This window comes from Nuphar pumila, chromosome 12 (genome assembly GCF_984573655.1).
Source record: "Nuphar pumila chromosome 12, dmNupPumi1.hap1.1, whole genome shotgun sequence".
Lineage (NCBI taxonomy): Eukaryota > Viridiplantae > Streptophyta > Magnoliopsida > Nymphaeales > Nymphaeaceae > Nuphar > Nuphar pumila.
The window spans coordinates 12969426-12991969 of NC_143260.1; the positions used below are offsets into that span (position 1 = coordinate 12969426).

General features: G+C 36.4%; 1 protein-coding gene across 1 annotated transcript in view; it reads right to left on the reverse strand.

The window, feature by feature from the left end:
• Positions 1-915: 915 nt before the first annotated feature.
• The window catches only part of MEE18 (maternal effect embryo arrest 18), a 94654-nt gene continuing 73025 nt past the window's right edge, over positions 916-22544 (reverse strand). Inside the window, exons 9-13 of the mRNA XM_089983032.1 lie at positions 21177-21278; positions 5322-5369; positions 4909-5034; positions 4505-4597; positions 916-1266 (exon numbers count right to left, since the gene is read on the reverse strand). Coding sequence (XP_089839158.1) covers positions 1147-1266; positions 4505-4597; positions 4909-5034; positions 5322-5369; positions 21177-21278 — 489 coding nt within the window. The 3' untranslated portion in view covers positions 916-1146. The remainder of the gene's footprint in view (positions 1267-4504; positions 4598-4908; positions 5035-5321; positions 5370-21176; positions 21279-22544) is intronic.

Consider the following 22544-nt stretch of genomic DNA (forward strand, 5'->3'; position numbering starts at 1 on the left):
AGTTTCAGCAAAAGAGTTATGGAATACTTTGCATAAATGGTATAAAGAAATTTCTACTACCAGGATTTATCAGTTGAAGGCAGAATTCAGAGATCTAAAAAAGAGAGATTCACATATTGTTGAATATCTCAACAAGAGCAAGGTTTTGGTAGATCAGCTTTCAGTTATAGGCTTTCTGTTGTCAGATGAGGATATATGCTCAAAAACTGCCTTGGGCAGGAATATAATATGTTTATCACGGTTTATGTTAGTACAGTTCCTCGCCTACTTTTTTGATCGACTGCACACTATGTTGTTGGAACATGAAACGAAGTTTAACATATCATATGGGTCCCAGAAGGATTAAGTGAGCCATGATGTAATGGTTGCAACACATACTTTCAACAACCCTCGATGAAGGGGACGCGGTCGTAGACGCAATTCTAGTGGTCGTGGGACAGGTATACTGCCAATACCCTCTTCTTCTACTAATCATGCGAATTTGGTATGTCAAATGTGTGAAATGAAGGATCATACGTGTTCAGCTTGTGGGCCGACACCCATTACATGTTTAAAAAGATTGAAATACCCTTGATGGGTTTTTCAGTTTACATAAAAATAAGAACAATGTATGTATGTATATATATATATATATATATATATATATATATATATATATATACATAGTACATTAACACTACACTATGATTTAACAATTTGTAGATCAATATAAAGAATATATGAAGATTTCTCTTCTCTCCAACTTTTCCAGCAATTGGTCTAAAGTTAAACCATGTGTACACACACAACCAACCCTTTGATGTTCGCATTATGTGTGCTTATGTGTATACTACACCCTTTTGGAATAACACTTGTACCAGCAGTAACCATGTACCTATACCCACATCCTTGTAAACTAGTTGGTGAAAAAGATGATAAATAAATGTTGTAGCTTCAATAGACCATGAGTTTTTCAAATTTACACAGCAAGGAGTGAAAAGCCAGCTTAGTCACAGCAATATGAATCAAACGAAAACACAGAATGAATAACATGTTTAGTGACAATAAGAATTAGGCACAAGAACCTTATCAATGCTATATTTCAAGAGAGATCAGTCAGATTGCAGTTTCCATCTATTCTCTTGCTTTTAATCACCACGGCTTGAGCTATGTATCCTTATCACGGTGCCTTGTGTATTCACATATCAGATTAGAAAGTGTGTGGATTAGAGATGCTGGATCAAAAACGATTCCTACTTTAGCATCGAACATAGAATCGACTGTTACCTGCAAAAAATTAGAATGCAGCACTTTCAAACTTGACTTATTTGTTGAATACAAATGTGTCATAAACAATCATAATTACTAAATGCGATATACAATATATTAGCACCAGATTATAATTTTATATTCATGTAATTACAACACTGAAACAGTTTCAATGAGAAGACCACAACTAGAAAACAAGCTTCAAATTTTTTTGCAGCAATGCAGCTCAAGCCAAAAAAATAACACAAGCACTTCTTTGGTTTTAAAGCACCTACAACTATAAAAATAAGGCGGTCAGATTTTTGACAAGCTATAAATTGATATATGGGTTGCTATTTCTTGAACATAAAAAAGAAAAATAGGATATATAATGCTCCATTTATTCAAAAGATCCTGAAGTTCTAAAGCAAAAACTGACATTATTGATGTTTGGCAGACGTGATAAAAATTTTGAAGGAAACTATAGGACCTATTTTTTGTTGCCTTTTTGGTTGAAGATGTAAAGAAAATATGCCCCTGCATAGGTAACATTAAGCCACAAGTCAAAATTACATAAGCTCTTGATCTCAAAACTTTGATCACAAATGATTCAGCAATAAGATGATAGTAGATTTTTTACAGAACTATTTAAAAAAAAAGAATAAAAATTAATAACAGTTCAACATTAAATTGATCACACAGAAGAAAAGGAGAAGCATGCAAAATTAAAAACAAATTACCATAGCACATGATGTCAATCACAAATAAGACTTGCATGACAAAACAGTAGGGTGTTACATTCACTCCATGACATACATGTAGAAGACTTCTACTAGATGTCATAACTTTAAAACATATATATATATATATATATATAATAATAAACATCATGTCATACAAAAACTAAAAAGACAACAATAGTTTTCAGAATTCATATATCCTAAAATTATTGCACTTCCAATTCTTCCCATTAATATCTCTAGCATATCATTCTTGAGTTTCTTTATCTCTTCACCATCAGATCAGGAAATTTCTCGTACATACATAATGTTCAAGAACCTTCTCCAACTTCCGGTGGTGATGGAGGATGACTTCCTCGGAGGTCGTGGTTGATCTCTCTCGACTTTTGTAGTTAGTCTTTATCCTTCTCAACAACTTTTAGTACCAGCAGCCCCCTTTGAGCATGAAAGATGTGGTTCTAAATTTTGCATTCCAACATTAAATATGGATGAAAAAAAAAATCTACTATGTTGCTGAAATCTACTATGTTGCTGAAATCAACTATTTGGATCATCCCTTCCTCTTCTTGTCATCAGTAATTCTGGTAATGGAACTTAAAACAAGAACACATACCCTTGCTTCCCCAAAATCCATGTCTATTTTATGTGAGCATGAATATCAAAAAGAAAAGGGACTATGTTGTATAAATCTGGCTCCCCACTCTATTCGAAAGCTTTTATAATGAGATCAGGACAAAAAGTGCAAGACCCAATTTCGAGACATCAAAACCCTTGGAAAAAATGGGCATATCTTTTTTTGAGAGTTTGAGTATGAAAAAAAAGTCAACAATACCCTATTTAAAGCTCCAACTAACATAGCGAAAAATATATGTTGAAATAAGACAGAAATTGGCAACACTCAAAAAAGTGTGCATTTGTGTGACATAGGACGTAGTATACACTGGCATAACTTACATCCTTTTTCCTGGAAAATTTAATACGATTCTATTGCATATAGCTAAATCATATTAATGCAAATTGAAGAAATTACTCTGGAAACACTTTAAAGGACAAGGGAAAAGAAAATATATGATACGTGGATAATTAAATCATGAAGGTACCATTTGGATGTATCTATAGATAACATTTACATTTGCATTTATTTTAATAGTTAACTTTTTGTTTGGATATTTTGTTCTACTTAATTTAAAAAAAAAAACTGAAATAGAAATGGAAACAGTTACTTTTTCAAAAATATGCTGGGAGTTGTTTTTGTTTCCTATTTATATTAAAAAATTTTAATAGAACTCACCTTTCCCCTTTGTCTCCTGGTCCTCCCCTTCCTTTTCCCTCACCCTCCCATCCCAAATCACAACGCCCATTCCCTCTTAGAATCACTAGTCACTATACAGCCACCTCACCCACCAAAAAACATTTCAAATTTTTATTTTTTTTATGACAAGGAACCCTTGCCGAAGCAAGGGAAAAAAACATTTCAAAAACTACTCACCACCCCTGGCATAAAATATTCTGGTGGACCCAAAAGTCAATGTTTTTTTATCCTCTTCCTCCATTACCGCCCCAATTTCAGCAACCCTCCTCTTCCTCTGCCTCCACAACAGGAAACCAACAGCAAATCCACTGGTTTTCTCAATGGGATCTCCTCCTACTTAAGAACCACCACCATACTAGAGTCTTACAATGTCTTGTTCTTCTCTCCTTTTGTTCTTCCACTTATTAAAAACTATATTAAATAACTTGACAACCAAACAATAACTTCATTTTTTGTTTATAAGTATGTAAAACACTATTTATATTGTTATTTATAAATAACAGGGCCAAGAGTGAACTATACTAGCCAAAGAGACCCAGGTCTGGAGACCACTACAGCCTAGTTTGCCTATCAGAAAATTAAATAAATTAGAGTATTTCGAAACTGAAAAAATGAATTGAATAGCTGACATGATAAAAGAAAATGCATGTCCTGACCTCTGAGCTAATTAAAAAATTATTTGTCATTTGGTGTGGCTATGAGGGCTGAATTATTTTGGAAACTCAATTGAAGTTCCTAGCACAAATTGATGATTTTTTATTATCCAAGTTCAGGAAGGTAGTTCAGGGAATGACATCCAATTTGAATTAAACTATTACAATGCGGAGAACATGAATAAAAACAAGAGCATTTCTTTCATTCCATTACAGCATAAACTGTCATTTCTATCCAAATGTAACAGAACTCACTAGGTAAACACACAAAGGCCAAATATCATTAAGAAAAATGCATTTCCTTCAGAAAAACTGTTTATGGTCATATATGAACTACAATTTTCTTTTTTTATTTGATGAATTTAAATGGTTTTAAACCGAAGAGTTTTTATCCCCTGATCAAATGCATGCTAAAAGGAGTGCCTCTACAATTTTAAATTTTCTGTTGCCATATTAAGATGGAGAAATAGTCACGTAGTGCATCAGTAGTGTCAAGGTATAGTCCAACAGGTTTGCCAATGAATTTACAAAACCAATTAACTAGTTAGGGTAGTGAAGATGGAATTATTTACCACATGGAATATTCCTTGACTGTCCAGGCAGTCAACATCAACAGGAATCTGACCATCCTTTGGCACCAAAAGAGCATTGATATATGTGTCAGGCTGCGATGCAGAAAAATCTCACAATCAGGAAATTTCTTGCAAGTGTAGAATGCTGATGAAAATTCTTCCCAGATTTATTCTTATATCAAATATGGCAAAGAAACAACAGAACCTTAAAAGTTTTTATCCACTTGAAAACAAAATGAACCACCAAATATTACAAATGGAAACATAACCAAACAAAATAAACACAGTGCACCTGACCATTACAGATAATATGCTAGTGTATCATTTAACACACACACACACACACACACACACATATATATATATATATATCATACGTAGATATTAAGCATAATCTCGCATACAAGATTACTTAGCCGGTTAAGAGGATTCCCGTGTTTGTGATTTAAAGCATCAGTGATGGCTGTCACAAATCCAGAAGCAGACAACCCAATGGTTTCTCTATCATGAGAGCCATTCAGCATAAGAACCTGCACGTGATTGGGGTGATGAAATAAACATTTTAAGCACATTGCAACCCTTTGTCTTAAAAAGAATATGAAAGACTATCCTGAAGAATATTTTAATGGTGGCCAAAAAAATCAAGAAAACCAAGATGAAATGAGTGGCAATAGATTAGGAAACACATGAATCTTAAAATTCAGCCCTTAACAAATAGAAAAGAAAAAACAAAAACCACTTAGCTAGTTCAGCTCTTTATGAGAAAGTATCAGTTTTAGGAAGCAGATTTATATTTCCTGAATTGATTGGGAAACACCTTCAGACAGGATCTCGAAGAAATTATCTCGCCAATGCCATGCAACACCTACAAAAAGATTATCTAAAACCCATCAACAAAACGCTGCATGAGTGCATATCTGATTATAATTGAGCATGGCTTCCTCAAGAGATTCAACACAAGAATGAAGTGACACGTCCATAAGTCAAAGTGTATTCAACAAAAGAAGGCTAGTAGAGATGAATTTGTTCTCGTAAACCATGTAAAATATAATCACATAATTAGAAGAGTGCCACACAAGTACACAAAGTAATAAATCTATGTAAAAGACAAATATCCTCCACGTACATAAATTGCACACACAGCCTTGCACAAACCTCACACAGCTTAAGAAGAGAATCATAAATTAATCATGGCAACATACTATGCCGTGGTTGGGAGAAGATGGTTAAGAGGGAATCACTGGGACTTGGAAATCTTTTCTTTTTTGGGTGCACCTGGTATTTCCACCAGGGATTCTGGTCACCAATTATTCAGGATTTTCCATCTTTTTTGAGAGATTAATCAGAAAAATGAGAAATGGAATTGCAGAGAAAAAAATCTAAAAATAACTGGCTTGAGGCTTTCAAGAGAATTAAAATCTTTGGTAGGAGATGGAAATAGCAAATATCTCCCCTTCGTGAAGGAATCTAAAACAAATGAAATAAAGGACTTGGATGTAGCAGATCTCATGTCTATTTTCCATTTCCTCCAATTGCCTTATGCCAAACAATAAATAATGCCTTAAAAATTTCTTGATTTCCAAAAACCACTCAACCTCCCTCTGATTTTTTCATCACATCCACTTCCCAAGCAGGCCCTTAAAAAAATATTGAAGCAATCAAACTGCAAAGAGGAAGAAATACGTGGAAGCAATATGGTATGCTTGAGGTATATTTGTCCAGAATAATAAATTATCACCTTAGTATGCTTATCCACATTAAATCTGGATCCTTGAGAAGATTGTAACAGTTGCAAATCACAACACGCATATTGCATGGTAGCACCTAATGAAACAATAATTTCAGTAGTATTTTGAACCGCAATTTGATATTCTGCTTCTATGGCCAATTGTACAGAAGCATGTACCCTTCACTGAGGTTTGAATCACATCAGGAGATAACCAGTATTAAGAGATAATATCAGTTGGATCTGGATATTGGATCCAGATCTGACATGAAGAGAAGACAATGAGATGTTATGTGTTACTTTCCTGTCTATGTTACTTTCCTATATTCTTTTCTTATTGATTCCTTTTTATTTAATTTCCTTATTGTATATGGAAAGAGACAGTTGTGTACAGAAAGAACTGTATACTATGTTTTATAAATAGATCAACACCTCACACAATCTCCCTATTGGGAATCAGTTCAGCAGCAACCCCGCTTATTCTTTTCTCTTCCCATTTCTCCTTGCGACACTTTTGGTCATCCAGAGATTTTTTGTAATAAGAAAAGAATATAGGAAAGAATATAAAACAGGAAAGTGACACATAACATCTGATTGCCTTCGATTCAACGTCAGATCTGAATACTGGATCTGGGTATGGATCCAACTGACGTTATCTCTTAATAACCAGCTTGCTAATAAAAAATACAAATTAGAATGTAAAAAAATTGATATTGGAATTATAGAACTAAGAAACATAATTGAAGCTCCTAAGAGGATAGAATGAGAAATGGTTAAACTGGAAAATGGATGGGGTTTTAATCATCATGTGGATCAAAAATACAGACGCTAAGCACCATTCCATTCACTCACCACAATTATAGTCTCCACCATTGCCAAAATATAGAGACATGATCACCATATAACAAAAATAATTAGAAAGGGAAAATATCATCATATTTTCAAAATTTTGGCAATTTAATAATAACAACATTATCACGACAATATTATGATATTATCTCTGTATTTTCACAACTTTCTATATTTTTTTGTTTTTACTTCAAATATGACTTTTTATTCTTTACATTTTTATTATTTAAAAAGACCACTACTTGCTTTTACACTATGTCACATGGGTGCGGGTGCGGGTGCGACACGGGTGTGGCGTAATTCCAAAAAATTTGGACACGGGGACTCGGCTATATATATATATATATATATATATATAACAATAAATTAACACATAAAGATTGTAAATTTTAAAGCAAAAATAAAAAAGCAATTCTTAACAACACAAACTTACCAAAATATAACACATAAAGAAGCTTGTGAGTGTGATAAACAACAAAACTTATCATAAATTTGCCTCATCGTTTGAATTAGAGGGAAGAACAGGATCGAGGTAGTCCATGTTGAGAGTATGTAAATTATGTTCTCCCTCCAAGTCAAAATCTTCTGGATTTACATCCCAATTCTTGGATGGTCCACAACTGCATCAAAAAATGACTATATTAGTATCTAACTTAAAACTTTGAATGCAAATATTTAAATATAAACTTTGAATACAAAAAAAAAGTACATATACTCTTCTTTGGTGCGGCGAGAAATTAATCGTAGATTTGAGTGAACAAAAAACAAATCCTCTGCTCTTTTACTAGTGAGTTTGTTTGTTTTAATGTTGTGAATTTGAGCATATGTACTCTAATTTCTTTCACAACAAGATGATGTAGCAGGTTGGGATAACAACTCCATTGCAAGACGTTGCAGATTTGGTGTCAACGAGTCCAGGCCGAATCCTAAAAGGGGTTTATCGACAGGGGGAGGGGCTTACCCTCTTGATTTTGCTTCTCCCCTTCAGCCCCTGCAGCTTTCTCCTACACCCACGCCGACGATCCAGACTCCGGCGACGGTACGCACAGACAACCACCGTCTCCCCCTCCGTCAACAGGTATGTCGATCAACCCTCCCTCTGCTCGCAACCTACCTTGCACCCTCTGCTCGCAGAAGAGGGGCTGAGCCCCTCCCTTTGCCTTCGATTCACAGAAGAGGGGCTCGGCCCCTCGTTTCCCTTCTGTCCGGCGTGGCAAGGCTCGGTTTGTCAGCTGAGCCCCCTCCTTCCCCCACTCCTTACCTCTGCCGAACAAAATGAGTTATTGCAACGTCTTGCAATGAAGTTATTATCCCAACCTCCTACATCATCGTGTTCTGAAAGAAATTGGAGTACATATGCTCAAATTCACAACATTAAAACAAACAAAATTACTAGTAAAAGAGCAGAAGATTTGGTTTATGTTCACTCTAATCTACGATTAATTTCTCGCTGCACCAAAGATGAGTAATAGGTACTTTTTTTCTTTATATTCAAAGTTCCTATTTAAATATTTGTATTCAAAGTTTGAAGTTAGATACTAAGTTAGTCATATTTTGATGCAGTTGTGGACCATCCAAGTATTGGGATGTAAATCCAAAAGATTTTGACTTGGAGGGAGAACATGATTTGCATACTCTCAAGATGGACTACCTCGATCATGTTCTTCCCTCTAATTCAAACGATGAGGCAGATTTATGATAACGTTTGTTGTTATCACACTCACAAGCTTCTTTATGTGTTATATTTTGGTAAGTTTGTATTGTTACTTCAATAGAATTACTTTTTTATTTCTGCTTTAAAATTTACAATCTTATTATTGTTATATATATATATATATATATATTTTAAATATATATATATAGTTGTGTCCCCGTGTCCAATTTTTTTTAATTGCTCTGCACCTATACCCGTACCCGCACCCATGTGACATAGCTCTAGATAGAGGGAACATATGGTCGATAACGATGAGTATCATAGTGTTTAAGATAGAGGGTCATTTTGTCTTATATTGTATAACCAACTATGAAGGATTCATTGGATGCACCATGGTCTTGTAAAGGGTTTTAGTATCATTATACAAGTTTTATACTATGCCTCACTAATAATTGTTGAGAGTAAGAGGTTTCAAGTTTAAGTTTTCTTAGATTAGAGGTTATTTGAAATTTTAAGTTAATGAGGGACTTATATGTAATTTCTCCTTTTTGGCATCTCTCTATTTAACATAGAGATTAGCCCTAATATTAGATTAACGAGTTCTCCTTTTCTAAACAGTCGTCTCTCTCTCTCTCTCTCTCTCTCTCTCTCTCTCTCTCTCTCTCTCTCTCTCTCTCTCTCTCTCTCTCTCTCTCTAGGGTTTGGTGCATCTTATATATTCTTCAACATGGAATCAGAGCACTGATCTCGGGAGCGTGATCGATCGTGATCAATCTGCAATCGATCTACACCAACGAGAAAAATATTGGAACCAGGTGTGTATTATATTTTTTTTTCGTAAGATCTGATAACAGATCTGGTGTCTGACTATGGTCGACATCGTGGGTGTGTGTCTTCAGGTCTGGCAGCCGTAACCCTTGAGTTCCACCATTCTTCCTTGAAACAGCTGCCATGATTTTTGGGTTTAGGAGCAGCGAAAATCTCTTTTCATATGTTGCTATTTGTGATCGAGATTGAGATGTGCTGCTGCCGTGAGTTTTTTATCGTGTCCCCTGAAGAAATGAGATTCCTCTTTTTGGTTGTCGTGCTTTATTTGTCTGGGAGCAGCAGCTGTCGTGATTTACAACACCTGTCAATATGATTTCAGCAGTCGTGATTCCTTGTTGTGTCATGATTTTTTTTATGTTGTGAAAGAAGCATGTTAGTATCAGTTGTGTTCATGTCGTGGAAGCAGCAGGCGTGAGTCTCTGCTGTGTTGAAAAATATCCTGTTTATGTGAAAGTTATTCAGCTGTCGTGGGATTATGTGTTGGGCAGCAGGTGTGATTCCCTGTTGTGTTAGAAAATATCCCTGTTTATGTGAAAGTTTTTCTGTTGTCGTGGGATTCTGTGTTGGGCAGCAGGCGTGATTCCCTGTTGTGTTGGAAAATATCCCTGTTTATGGGTTGTTGTTTATTACTGTCGTGGCATTCTGTGTTGAGTACAGTTGCTGGTTGTCATATTGGCTAACGCGTGATTCTAAAATTTGTTGTTCGAGTGAATTTTTTTTTGCAGCTGAAATAGTATTAAATCTTCAGTATGGCTGAAACTTCGAAATGTGATTCCAAAATTGAACATATTGGGGAGTATAAGGTTTTTGTCAATCCCTTCTCGTACGGCTCTTCTGTAAGGTTGAATGAGACTAACCATGCCAGGTGGTCCAGAACTTTTATGATGTCGATATCTGGACATCGTAGAAAACAAATTTTGTTGGAAGACGAACCACGAAAAAAGTGGGAAAATATGTTACTTAGGATGAAGATAATGACATAGTTATGTCATGGATCATGAACAGTGTCGAACCCCATATTGCAGATGGTTTAATTTACTATAATACAGCCAAACAAATGTGGGACAATCTTCGAGATACGTACTCACAAGAGACTAATGTGAGTCGTATCCTGCAAGTTGAACAGGAGATATATAATTTACAGCAGGGAGATCAGACCTTGGCCCAGTATTATGCCTCCGTCAAGGCTGCGTTTGAAAGACTCAATGCTCACAGGCCTCTTTGTTGCTCGAAGCAAAAGGATCATCAAGAACAGACTATGGCTGCTTGGTTTCTTACAGGTCTATCATCAGAATTCTCTGTTTCAAAAGTCCAAATGTTGGCTGGATCAGATGTACCTACTTTTGCTGATGGATACAATTGTCTGAGTAGACTTGCGATCTCTCTTCCACAATCTCAGCCTGTGACTCAGTCATCTGCTCTAGTTGTCTCCTCTGGTTATGGGCGTGAAAATCTTCAAAATATCAGAGGACGAGGTCGTGGACGAGGTATGGGAGGCAGAGGAAAGCTTCAATATACATTCTGTGGAAAATTTGGACATCTAGAAGATTATTGTTGGGATAAGCATGGTCGGCCAACCACTTCTTCATCAAAACCATATGCTCCTAAAGCAAATGTTACTACACTAGAGGCAACAAATGTACATGATAATATCTCTGCAAGAGACAGTATCACCCTCAGTCGAGTTGAATATGATGAGCTAATAGCTCTTCGCCCCTTGAGCTTCGCCCATCCTGCAGTCGGTGTTGCCTACTCAATAGGGAATCATCTTCCTCCAAATGACAGTAAGTGGATTATTGACTCTGGTGCATCCAGACACTTGTGTGGAAATTCGCTTGTTTTTTCAGATCTAAAGGATATTACTGTTCATTGAGGAGTCTCATTAGCCGATGGGAGTTCTTCACCGGTTGTTGGTCAGGGAAACATTTCTATATCCTCCTCCTTACAGTTGAAAAATGTTCTTCATGCTCCCAACTTTCCTCAAAGTTTACTCTCTGTTAGTTGTCTTACAAAAGAATTAAACTGTAGAGTGATATTTGATCCGATGGGTTGTCATTTTCAGGATTTGCTGACGGGGAAGAAGATTGGTGGAGGCTATGAAGAAAATGGAGTCTACTACCTACATCATCCAGTGGGGACTGTTCATGCGGCAGTGGAACACTCATCCAGTCATGTTCAGTGGCATCGGCGTCTTGGTCATCCTTCATTGTCAAAGCTTCGTTCTGTCTTTCCTCAAATTCCTTCCACTCTATCATTTCAGTGTGAAGCATGTCAGTTGGGCAAGCATCATCGAAGTTCGTTCCCTTCAAGTCAGAGTCAGTCTAGTCATAAAGTCTTTGAACTTTTTCATGCAGATGTATGGGGTCCTAGTAAGATTCCTACTAGGACTCAGTGTCGATATTATCTTCTTATTGTTGATGACTTCTCTAAGTTGTCATGGGTGTTTTTAATAAAAAAACGATCTGAAGTTCCAAGTATTATCAAATCCTTAATTCTTGAAATAAAAACTCAATTTGAATCTATTGTCAAGATTGTTCGCACTAATAATGCTCTTGAGTTTAAATCAAAACTTATGTTACAATTTTACCAAGATCATGGCATTCAACCCCAAACTTCCTGTGCCTATTCATCGCAACAAAATGGGGTGGCTGAGCGAAAACATCGGCACCTGCTTGATGTTGCCAGGACCATTATGATTTAATCCAATGTTCCTGCGTTATATTGGGGTGATGCGATTACCACTGCTTGTTATATGATCAACCGCATGCCTTCATCTTCTGTGGGTGATCAAATTCAATTACATATCCTAAAACCTAATGCCCCACTCTTCTCTTTCTCACCAAAAATATTTGGATGTGTTTGTTTTGATGATGATAACAGACCTATTGTTCTACGCAAGGGGACACGACAATGTACCTTATATCCCATATCTCATTTTGTCTCCGATGTCAGAATTAGAAATCAGATGAAAAAGTTTATTTCAGCCCTATCTGCTGAAACGATTCCTCTAAACTATCACCAGGCAGAGCTAGATAACCGTTGGAAGCTGGCTATGCAAGAAGAAATGGATGCTTTAGTGTCTCAACATACATGGGATTTAGTTGATCCCCCAGTAGATGCTGACATTGTTGGATGCAAATGGGTATATACAATAAAGTACAAATCAGATGGATATATTGAAAGGTACAAGGCCAGATTAGTAGCAAAAGGATATACTCAGACATATGGTATTGATTTCTTTGAAACTTTTTCTCCTGTTGCACGAATGGGCACCATTCGTCTTGTTCTCTCAGTAGTTGTTCATCATGGTTGGAGCTTATGTCAATTAGATGTGAAGAATGTGTTTCTATATGAGGATCTATCTGAGACTGTTTTCATGCAACAACCTCCAGGTTTCGAGGTTGAGGGGGAGTGTCAGAAGGTGTGTAGATTGAAAAAGGCAATTTATGGCTTGAAACAAAGCCCTCATGCATGGTTTCAAAAGTTGTTTGAAGTGATGTCACGCTTTGGCTTCAACAGGTCAGCGGCAGATCATACACTATTTATCAAGAAAACTAACTCAGGCATAGTTGTTATGGTGGTATATGTGGATGACATCATTCTTACAGGAGACGATGTGAAAAATATTGAAGCCACAAAGGCTCATCTTCAAAAACACTTTGTTACAAAAGACCTTAGTTCACTTAGATATTTTCTGGGTATAGAAGTTGTCAGGAACCGTGAAGGGATGATTCTGTCTCAACGGAAGTATGTTCTTGACTTATTAAAGGAAACGGGAATGTTGGGAGCTAAACCAACAAATATTCCCATGGACCATAAAGTTCAGTTGTTTGAAGAAGGGTCAAAACCGGTTGATAGCAAAAGCTATCGCTCACTAGTAGGGAAGCTACTGTATGTAACTGTTACCAGGCCGGATATTGCTTTAGCAGTAAGTAAAGTTAGCCAGTTTATGGACAAACCAACTAAGGTACACTGAAATGCAGCTATAATGATTCTCAGGTATTTAAAATCTTCTCCTGGAAAAGGGTTATTGTTCAAGAAAGGTGAAAATCTGGAGATAGTGGTCTATTTTGATGCTGACTATGCAGGATCTATAGTGGATAGAAAATCTACCACAGGATTCTGTGTGTTTCTGGGAGACAACCTGATTTCATGGATAAGTAAGAAGCAAAAATGTGGTTTCTAGATCGAGTGCAGAATCAGAATATAGGGCTATGGCCCAAACAGCTGCTGAATTGATGTGGGTTTGTACTGTTCTTCATGACCTTCAGGTGAAGGTTTCCTCTCCTATGACCATGATGTGTGATAACAAGGCTGCCACATATATAGCGAACAATCCTGGCTTTCATGAGAGAACAAAGCACATTGAGGTTGATTGTCACTATGTAAGAGATATGGTTCAAGCTGGTTATATCTCTACCAAACATCTAAAGTCGGAGGACCAAGTTGCAGATATGTTTACAAAGCCTCTTGCTAGACCAAATTTCTCAAAATGTTGTGACAAGCTGAGCATGATTGATATCTATGCTCCAGCTTGAGGGGGAGTGTTGAGAGTAAGAGGTTTAAGTTTAAGTTTTCTTAGATTAGAGGTTATTTAAAATTTTAAGTTAATGAGGGACTTATATGTAATTTCTCATTTTTTGCATCTCTCTATTTAACATAGAGATTAGCCCAAATATTAGATTAACGAGTTCTCCTTTTCTAAACAGTCGTTTCTCTCTCTCTCTCTCTCTCTCTCTCTCTCTCTCTCTCTCTCTCTCTCTCTCTCTCTCTCTCTCTCTCTATAGGGTTCAGTGCATCTCATATATTCTTCAACAATAATGATATTAGAGAGGTTATGAATAGCTTCATTTTAAATTGTCAAACCTCTATCCTAAGTCTATTGTTCTTTCTGCCTTCTCTCTAATCTTACCCCCTCAAATCCCTTCTATCCTCTCTAACAACAGTAATCAAGGTAACAAACATAGTATCAAAGACATAACGGCTATATAACATGGTTTACTTTGTTGAACAGTGTGGGCTTCGTAATATGGAAGTGTACCATATGTATGTTTAGTAGTGTGCTTCCCTCTTTCTAATTGTACATAAGATTATTTATGAGGGCATTGTTGTATCTTTATCTGTTGGCTAGAGTCAACAGTTTTTGTCCTTTTGTGCAACCATAAGGGGTCGACCCTTATAAGAGTGTATACTTTTTCTTTTCTTGGCAATAAAATTCTTTGCTTCCCAACTTCTCCTCCTTTGTGTTTTCTTGTGAAACCCTGATATGGCTCAAATTTGAAGATGGTATCAGAGCCATCTTGGATTGAGAAGAAGATTGGAGGAGGCGTGTGAGAGCAAGAGAGGCTTCATTCTGGTCCACGTTGAAACTGTGCAAGGAGGTGTTGACGTCAGCATCACAGCTCGGAATTTCAGCTTTGGGTCATCTGATGCTTTGGGTTGAAAGATCTTGATTTTAGACGACTATAATCGTCACAATCGGGTTTTATTTGGATTTTTGACACTTTTTTTAGCATTTTTTCTGTTTCGCGATTTTCTGGTGGCTGAATCGCTTTTCTACGCATATCGTCTATCTGTAAGGGATTTAATCCATGCTTTTGGTTGTGTTTGGGTCATTTTTAGTGTGAGAATCTATTGGGAGTGGTCTGATGATGATATTTTCAGTTTTGAATGATATTTGAGGTTGTTCATGGAGAGTACTCATGGGCAGTAACTAGTTCTTGTGCTATTAGCCTCATCAACCTTGAGTATTGTGTTTTGATTTTGGCTGTTACCTCTAAGTGTCGATAAATATCATCTCTCTTGCATGCATATTTCAGCTATTTTGGGTGTGTTTTGGTTTTTTTAGCCCACGTAGTAGATGATTTGGGGATTGTTGCTGTTGTGTGATTGATTGACTTGAGTTGACGTGATTCTTGGACTGTGTACCCTCTTTCCTTCTGTATCTTGGGTGTTGTTTGGTGTATTTGTGGGTGTGTGCAGCAAGTTATTTGTAGTTGGGGGCTGAGTGTGTTCAAATGGATAAGGAAAACATACAGACCATTCTCCTGAAGTTCGATGAGACTAACTTTACATATTGGGCCGAATTTATGCGAACAGTCTGCATACATTGGTTTCTTGGATGGAACCAAGTTGAAGCCTAATGCAAAATATGTCAACTATGAGGCAAGTCTTGCCGATTGGGGAAAGGACAATGCCAAGGTGAAATCATGGTTGTTGGGGTCAGTGGAGCATAATATCTCAGTGAATATCATGAAATAATAAAATGCAAAGATGCTTGGGCTTATTTGATGCAAGTGTATGAGCAATTTAATTGGGCAAAGAGGTGCCAATTAGAACAAGAGTTGAAGTCTCTAAGGCAAGGGAGCAAGTCTATTCAGGAATTCTATGCTCGCTTTCAACAAACATATGATACCTTGACGGCTATGTTGGAAATTTTAAAGTGTGACAAATGCAGTGGGTGTGTTGAATGCAAGAATCGAGATATTAAGGCCAGAGACCAAAAGCAAGTGATTGATTTCCTTATTGTGCTTCATCCTGAATTTCATGGTGTTCGCAACAACATACTTCATCGGTCCTTTTTCCCCACAATGGTGCAGACATTGGGTGAGTTACTTGCAAAAGAGACTAAACTCAAGTCTCTTAGTATTCAGGCATCATCGAAAAGTGTGCTTGTTGTGACTCGTCATTTTGGAGATAGAGGTGGAGGTTGTAGAAATATGAGTTTTATCCAGTGTCATTATTGCAAGAGCTATGGGCATATGGATCTCATGCTCAGTGCTTAAGAAAAAAAAGGTGGAGTGGTAGTTGTCTCATCTGAAGACGATGCTTCTAAGGTCAAGGCCGACCTATCTGAGACTAGTAGTGTTGGCTCTCATACCAGTGTGCCTCCTTTATCTAGCCCAGTTGATAGTGTGAGCAACACTCAACAACAATTGTTGGAGTAGGTGAAACAAATGCAACGACAGATTCAGCTTTGCGCACACTTTGCCATTGCCTTCTCTACCTCTGGTCCTTCTCCTTCTTCTGGTACTGCCTATGCAGGTATCCTTGATAGTCCCTGTAATGAAATGGTAGGCTCCACGAATGCACTTGAAGCTACTCAAAAGGAAGTATCTAAAAGATACTTTAGACAAGACCCATAAAAGGGTATAAATGGAAAAGCATAAAAATAAATAACACTTTATTTATGAGCGCAAAATGCTTAAAAAGCATTTAGAGGAATAATTTACACAAGGGGATGCACCCCTATTTATACAAGAGTATTAAGGAGAGCTCATAAGGAGCTCTCCCTTTCTAGCTGTTGGAACTTCCAACAGCTAGAATTCTAGCCGTTGGACTAGTTCCAACAGCTAGAAAGTTGGTCAAGTTCCAACTGAAACTTGACCAAACTAGATGTATCTAGTACTAATAGAACTAGATACCAAAAACAAAAAGAAAAATTACAAAAAAAATTAAAAGTATAAATACAAAAATATATAATAATAATATTATAATATTATTATTATTATATATGTGTTGTTTACATTTTAACAGTCCCCATGGGTGGTTAATAGATTTAAGGGCATCCTGTCATATGACAGCTCATGAGTCTATTAAAACCTATTGTCATCCCTGTAGTGGCATTTTTTGCAAAGCAAATTGATCCTTTATGTCAATTTCTAAAGTTAGTATGATGTCTTCTACCTCTTTTCCTATGAATAAGCTTAATATCTCACAAGTTTATCATGTTCCTTCTTTAACCATGAACTTTATTTCTGTTGATCAAATAACTAAGCTCAATTATAATGTATTAGTGTTACATTTTCTCCTATTGATTGTGGTGTGCAGGATCAGCTATCAGGGAGGAGGATTGTATTTGAGCACTATAAGGAGCTTAGGAAGGTATAAGAAAACCTAAGCCCCTATGAACTCACCATGGTGAGCATTTCTTGGGTCATAGGCTCCAGAGTTGCTAATGACCATAGGGTATGAAGTCCTTACTAAGTAATTACAGTTTTCAACATCACCAGTAAATAGTAATATAAATTGGCTGATATCAACCATCTTTTATTCTTAGAACGAACTCCATCAACACATCACCCTTTCCATCGCTTTCAGATCTTTATGCACCTAACTTTCTTGTATAATTTTCTATATGGGAGTTCTCTCATAATACTTCAATTGCTTTGGTACCTTCTGCCCATCTCATTCTGTGATTCAAGACTTCAAGACAGGAAAAAATTTTGAGTGCATAGTGTGGAAATAAGGAAAGAGCTTGCAAACCTCAAGTATTCATGTTCAAGAGCGCATGATTTTTATTGAGCTTAAATTTTGAAAATAGGTATCTACTTCCACCAAAAAGTGAGTATTTTGCATCCAAACCAAGAATACCAAACGATACAATGTGACACGTGAAAAAGATAAACAATGTACAATCTCTTTTCTAGTGAGCAATTCTAAAAGTTCTATATATACCTCTTAAAACTTATTTTTTTAAGCATGGGATCTAGAATGGATTGTATCCATTGTTTGTTTTAAACACTTTGGATCATTTATCAATGACTTCCTAAGAATGACAATTGTTTGCTTATTAAAACTACAGATGAAGTGGGTCTTTTGTTTCTTATTTATCACAAGATTATTAAAAATCAAATATCATGCCTCCTTGAAAGTTTTCAGAGTTGATAATGGGGGAGAATGTGTAGCAGGAGTCTCTTCAAGAACATGTAGTGAATCTTAAACCTTGTGTCAATATATTTCAGCAAAATGGGTTGTGGAAAGGAAGAATTAACACCTTTTCAGGGTAACTAGAAAAGGAGCCTGAAGTGATATTTGCTCAGAATGTTCTTGGAGGAAAACCTCCTCTTCATATATTGAAGCCAAAGGCAACCCCGTCTTTCATATTACTCCTAGTGTTTTTTGGTGTATCGTCACATAACAAGTATGTACAAGACAAGATAGATCCTGAAGTAAGAGATCTTTAAAACAGATATAGATTATGATCTTGTGTAGAAAAGGAGGTATAGTTTCTATTGATATAGCTACTTTTTGAGGAGGCTATTTGTTACCATTAGTAAGATTGAGGGATAAAATTTGTGGAGATCATTCCTACCCCTGGTCTCCCAAAGTTTCCCTTGGATATTTGTGGAAGACCCATTACACAAGGCAATGATCCCAAGCAGGCTAGGCTGGTAGTTACTAAGACATTCCAAGGGGAACGAAATATTTTCATTCTACCCATTCTCACCTAAAGAACTATTGAATTCAAGGGGACTAAATCATATACCAAAGGACAAACCTCTGAGCATATCAAATAAATCCAATGATCTTAACTTCTCAATGGACAATCAAAATGGTAAAAGATTTTGCATTGCTCATGCTTTGTGTAGCTTTTTCTACGTTTGAATTATTATTCAATGTTTTTAGTAACCAACTGTGACTATCGCTGTTTCCGAGAATATGGAAGAGGCCACGAAAGTTCATGAAGGAGAGATGCTACTCTCAATAAAATACAAGCATTAAGACCACATTTGAATGTGGCCAAAAAATTTCATAGCAAACTTAGCTTTCCCACTAATATTTTCCATATGAAAAGCATGGGATATATAGTTGGAAAGACCACACAAGTGTAAACTAATATCATAGGAAAATATCTCCACATCCTTTCATGAAGAAATATTTCCTATATATGGCTGGGAAAATCATATAAAGTTGTGAAATCATTTGGAATAGCATGATAACATATCTTCTTTTCACATAACATTAAAAAAATTCTCATTTTTTTCCTACTTCTAAGCCTGCCATTATAAAAATATGGGATTAATCTTGCTGTTGCGCAAAAAGGTGGTGGAATGTAAGCGGGTTTATGACTAACAGATTGATTAAAAGATATAAAATCAAATCGGTTGCAAAAGGATACAAACAAACTTATGGAACAGGTTATCAAGAAACACTTGCACTAATTGTCAATTTGATATCTACTTGGGTTTTTTTGCAATTGCTGCAACCAAAGGTTGGCCACTATACCAATTTGATATGCAGAACCTTCCTTCATGGAGATGTTCAAGGGAAAATAGATACGGAACTCTATCTTGGACTTGAGCAAACAAGAAAAAGAAAGTAATATGCGAACTAAAAAGTCTAAATAATGTGATATGCAAACTAAAAAGGCCATTTATGGGTTAAAACAGCCACTTTGAGAGATTCAGTAGAACCATCATAGAATTTAGCTTACAAAGGACTACATTTCATGTGCACTTCTTCTGCAAAAAGGAAAAGGCATTTCCATTCTTGTTGTCTACATTGATGACAGTAATGATGGGGGATAACATGGAAGGAATTGCAAGGCTACTTGACATAAAAGATGCAGTGTTGCTAAAAGTGCTTCTTGGGATTGAGATGTCCAGATCTCTATTATGATATCACAGGAAAAATATGTAATACACCTCTTATAACAGAGAATACAAATGTTAGGATAAACACCAATGATACACCTACCAAGCAAAATTACAACTGTCAAAGAGGTGAACCTCTCAAAGATAAGGGAAGGTAGCAAAGACTAGCTGTGAATCTCATTGATCTCATCATCATGAGACCGAAAATGACCTATGACTTAAGTGTATTGAGCCAATATGCACGCTCCAAACAATCTCTACACATGAGTTGTGTTTACAGTTTTAAATACCTAAAGGCAAATCTGAAAAAGAGTCCTTTTCTTGAATTACAAACCTTGTAATATAAGAGTGTTTATGGGCACAGATTGAGTTATTGGGCACTGGTTGGTAGAAATTAGTATCTTGAAAAGTAAAAAGCATGACATGATCTCTAGGTCTAGCATTGAAGAAGAGTATAAAGCAATGTCACCAGAGACATGTAGGAATGTTCATAAGTCAATAATGAATTATTTGGATGTTGCAGTATCACTGCCAATTATTGTTTATTGTGGCAAAAGGCAGTCATACACATTGCTTTGAATCCAATGTTTCACAAGCACACCAAGCACATCGATAGTGTCATTTAATTTAAAAGAAGTTAAAAAAGGGGATAACTATGATGACTTCTTATTTCTAATCTCAAGGCCCAAACGTCTTTCCTAAAGCTTCTTCTTCTTTGCTTTATGTCCCCTCTTCTCTTCTCATCCTTAGCCCCTCAAACCCCTTCTGTCCCACTCAGACCAAATGACTATGAAATTGCGTCCCTCTAGAAGCACTAACCAAGCTAATAAACATTAAGAATGTCAACTAATCACAGTGATTGGATACAATGATTATGGGATTTTATGTATTCGCCATGTAGATCAATAAATAGAGACATTAGCAACCTTCCATGTGATCCTCAGATTAGTCGGTACACAATTATGATACGCAAGAGTTATTTTTATTGGTCTAAATTATCGGGCTTGGATGTATGTAACTGCTACATTTTTTGCTGACCTGCACTGAATCAACAAGTGATCTAAATCATGATAGACTGATAGAGTTTGACGCACAAAGTGATTGACAACCATAATCAATTTTAGAATTGATAACCAAAACAATTATGAAACTTAAAGAATCTGAGAAAGAGTTGCAGAAACTAGAATTTGTTCATCCATGTAATAAAAATCTGTAATATAATAGAGCTTCAAGAATTACCAATGATGGGCAGATTGAAGTAAAAAGAGAGCCCATAGCATAGATTATACAGTTCGCTTTCCTTAACTGCTCCAGAACTGTAGGATTGGCATGAGGAAAGACCTTTACAACAATGAAAACATGCTTAAGATTAAGTCCACACTGCAACTTGTGGTTATAAGATATGAACTGATAAGAGAAAGAAATTAGAACAGCCAAACTGCATGAGCAGATCTCAAGGATACATCTTGGAAAGAATAAATTTGGTGAAGCAAACATATTTTCTTAAAAACTACAGATATTTATAATCATAATTGAATTGTATAAAAAGTAAGATTATCATCATCCATATGATGGTACAGAAAATGACAGTTCATTTGTCATATGTGACTGCAATGTAAATGGCATTGTGTAGTAATTTGAAAAGCAAGTCACTACTTCCAAATCGAGTATTTTGCAGAGATCATGATAGAATAAAAAATCAAGTCTCCAACATCAGGCATTGTCAATTGTACAAAATCTCAGGGTAAGTCAGGGTTACTTTTGGTATTAACATAAACAAGGGTAAGCAACAGGCTGGGCAGTTGGATAGTCTGAGGCCTGGACTGATCAAAAAGTCAGGATGGATCAGTGGCCAATAAACAGACCAGACAAGCCAGGCTGTCCGTGGCATGCAAGCTATCAGAGACAATTGAATGGTTGCCTGGGTCTTTGGGTGGGCATGACCAGGCTATAGATGGACCACAGACCAGTCAAGCTTTGACCAGCCCGGCGGGCCAAGCCAGCTCAAATCATTGGACCAAGCACGGTCCTATAAAGGAGGAAATTTGGGGGAGAGAACCTCCATAAATTTAGATGCAGCAACAGCCCCTGCCAAGAACTGCATTTTCAAACATAAGCTGCATCAAGAAATCATTATTTTCTTCCAAAATTTTGCTGGCACCAAGTTCGTGGTATTTTAGCCACATACTATATGTGCAAGTTGATGTTTAGTTTCTTCAAAAGAAAAAGGTTTTCCTTGGCTTTTTTTGTCCCAACAATTAGAACAAACCACAGTCCATGGTTCATGCAATTCCCTGTAGTTTCAATGACTAATCCAAGGATGATTCCCAGCAAGCACTTCTAGATCATATGGAATTTAAGTTCAAGAAATGCAAAGGCACAATTTTGATGGGCCATTGTTTAGTGAACCAAAAATAAGGGAATAGTTTTCATGATTTGACTAGCAACTCTGATCTAAAATTTTAAGTCAATTGACGACCAAAAAAGAAAAAATAATAAAGAAAATGAAAAAAAAAATTCTTTGATGTTATGCACAGATAATCTTTTGTTGTCCCATAATAAAGGCAGCCATTGCTGTTACTTTTACAAAACCATCCTGATCTTTTA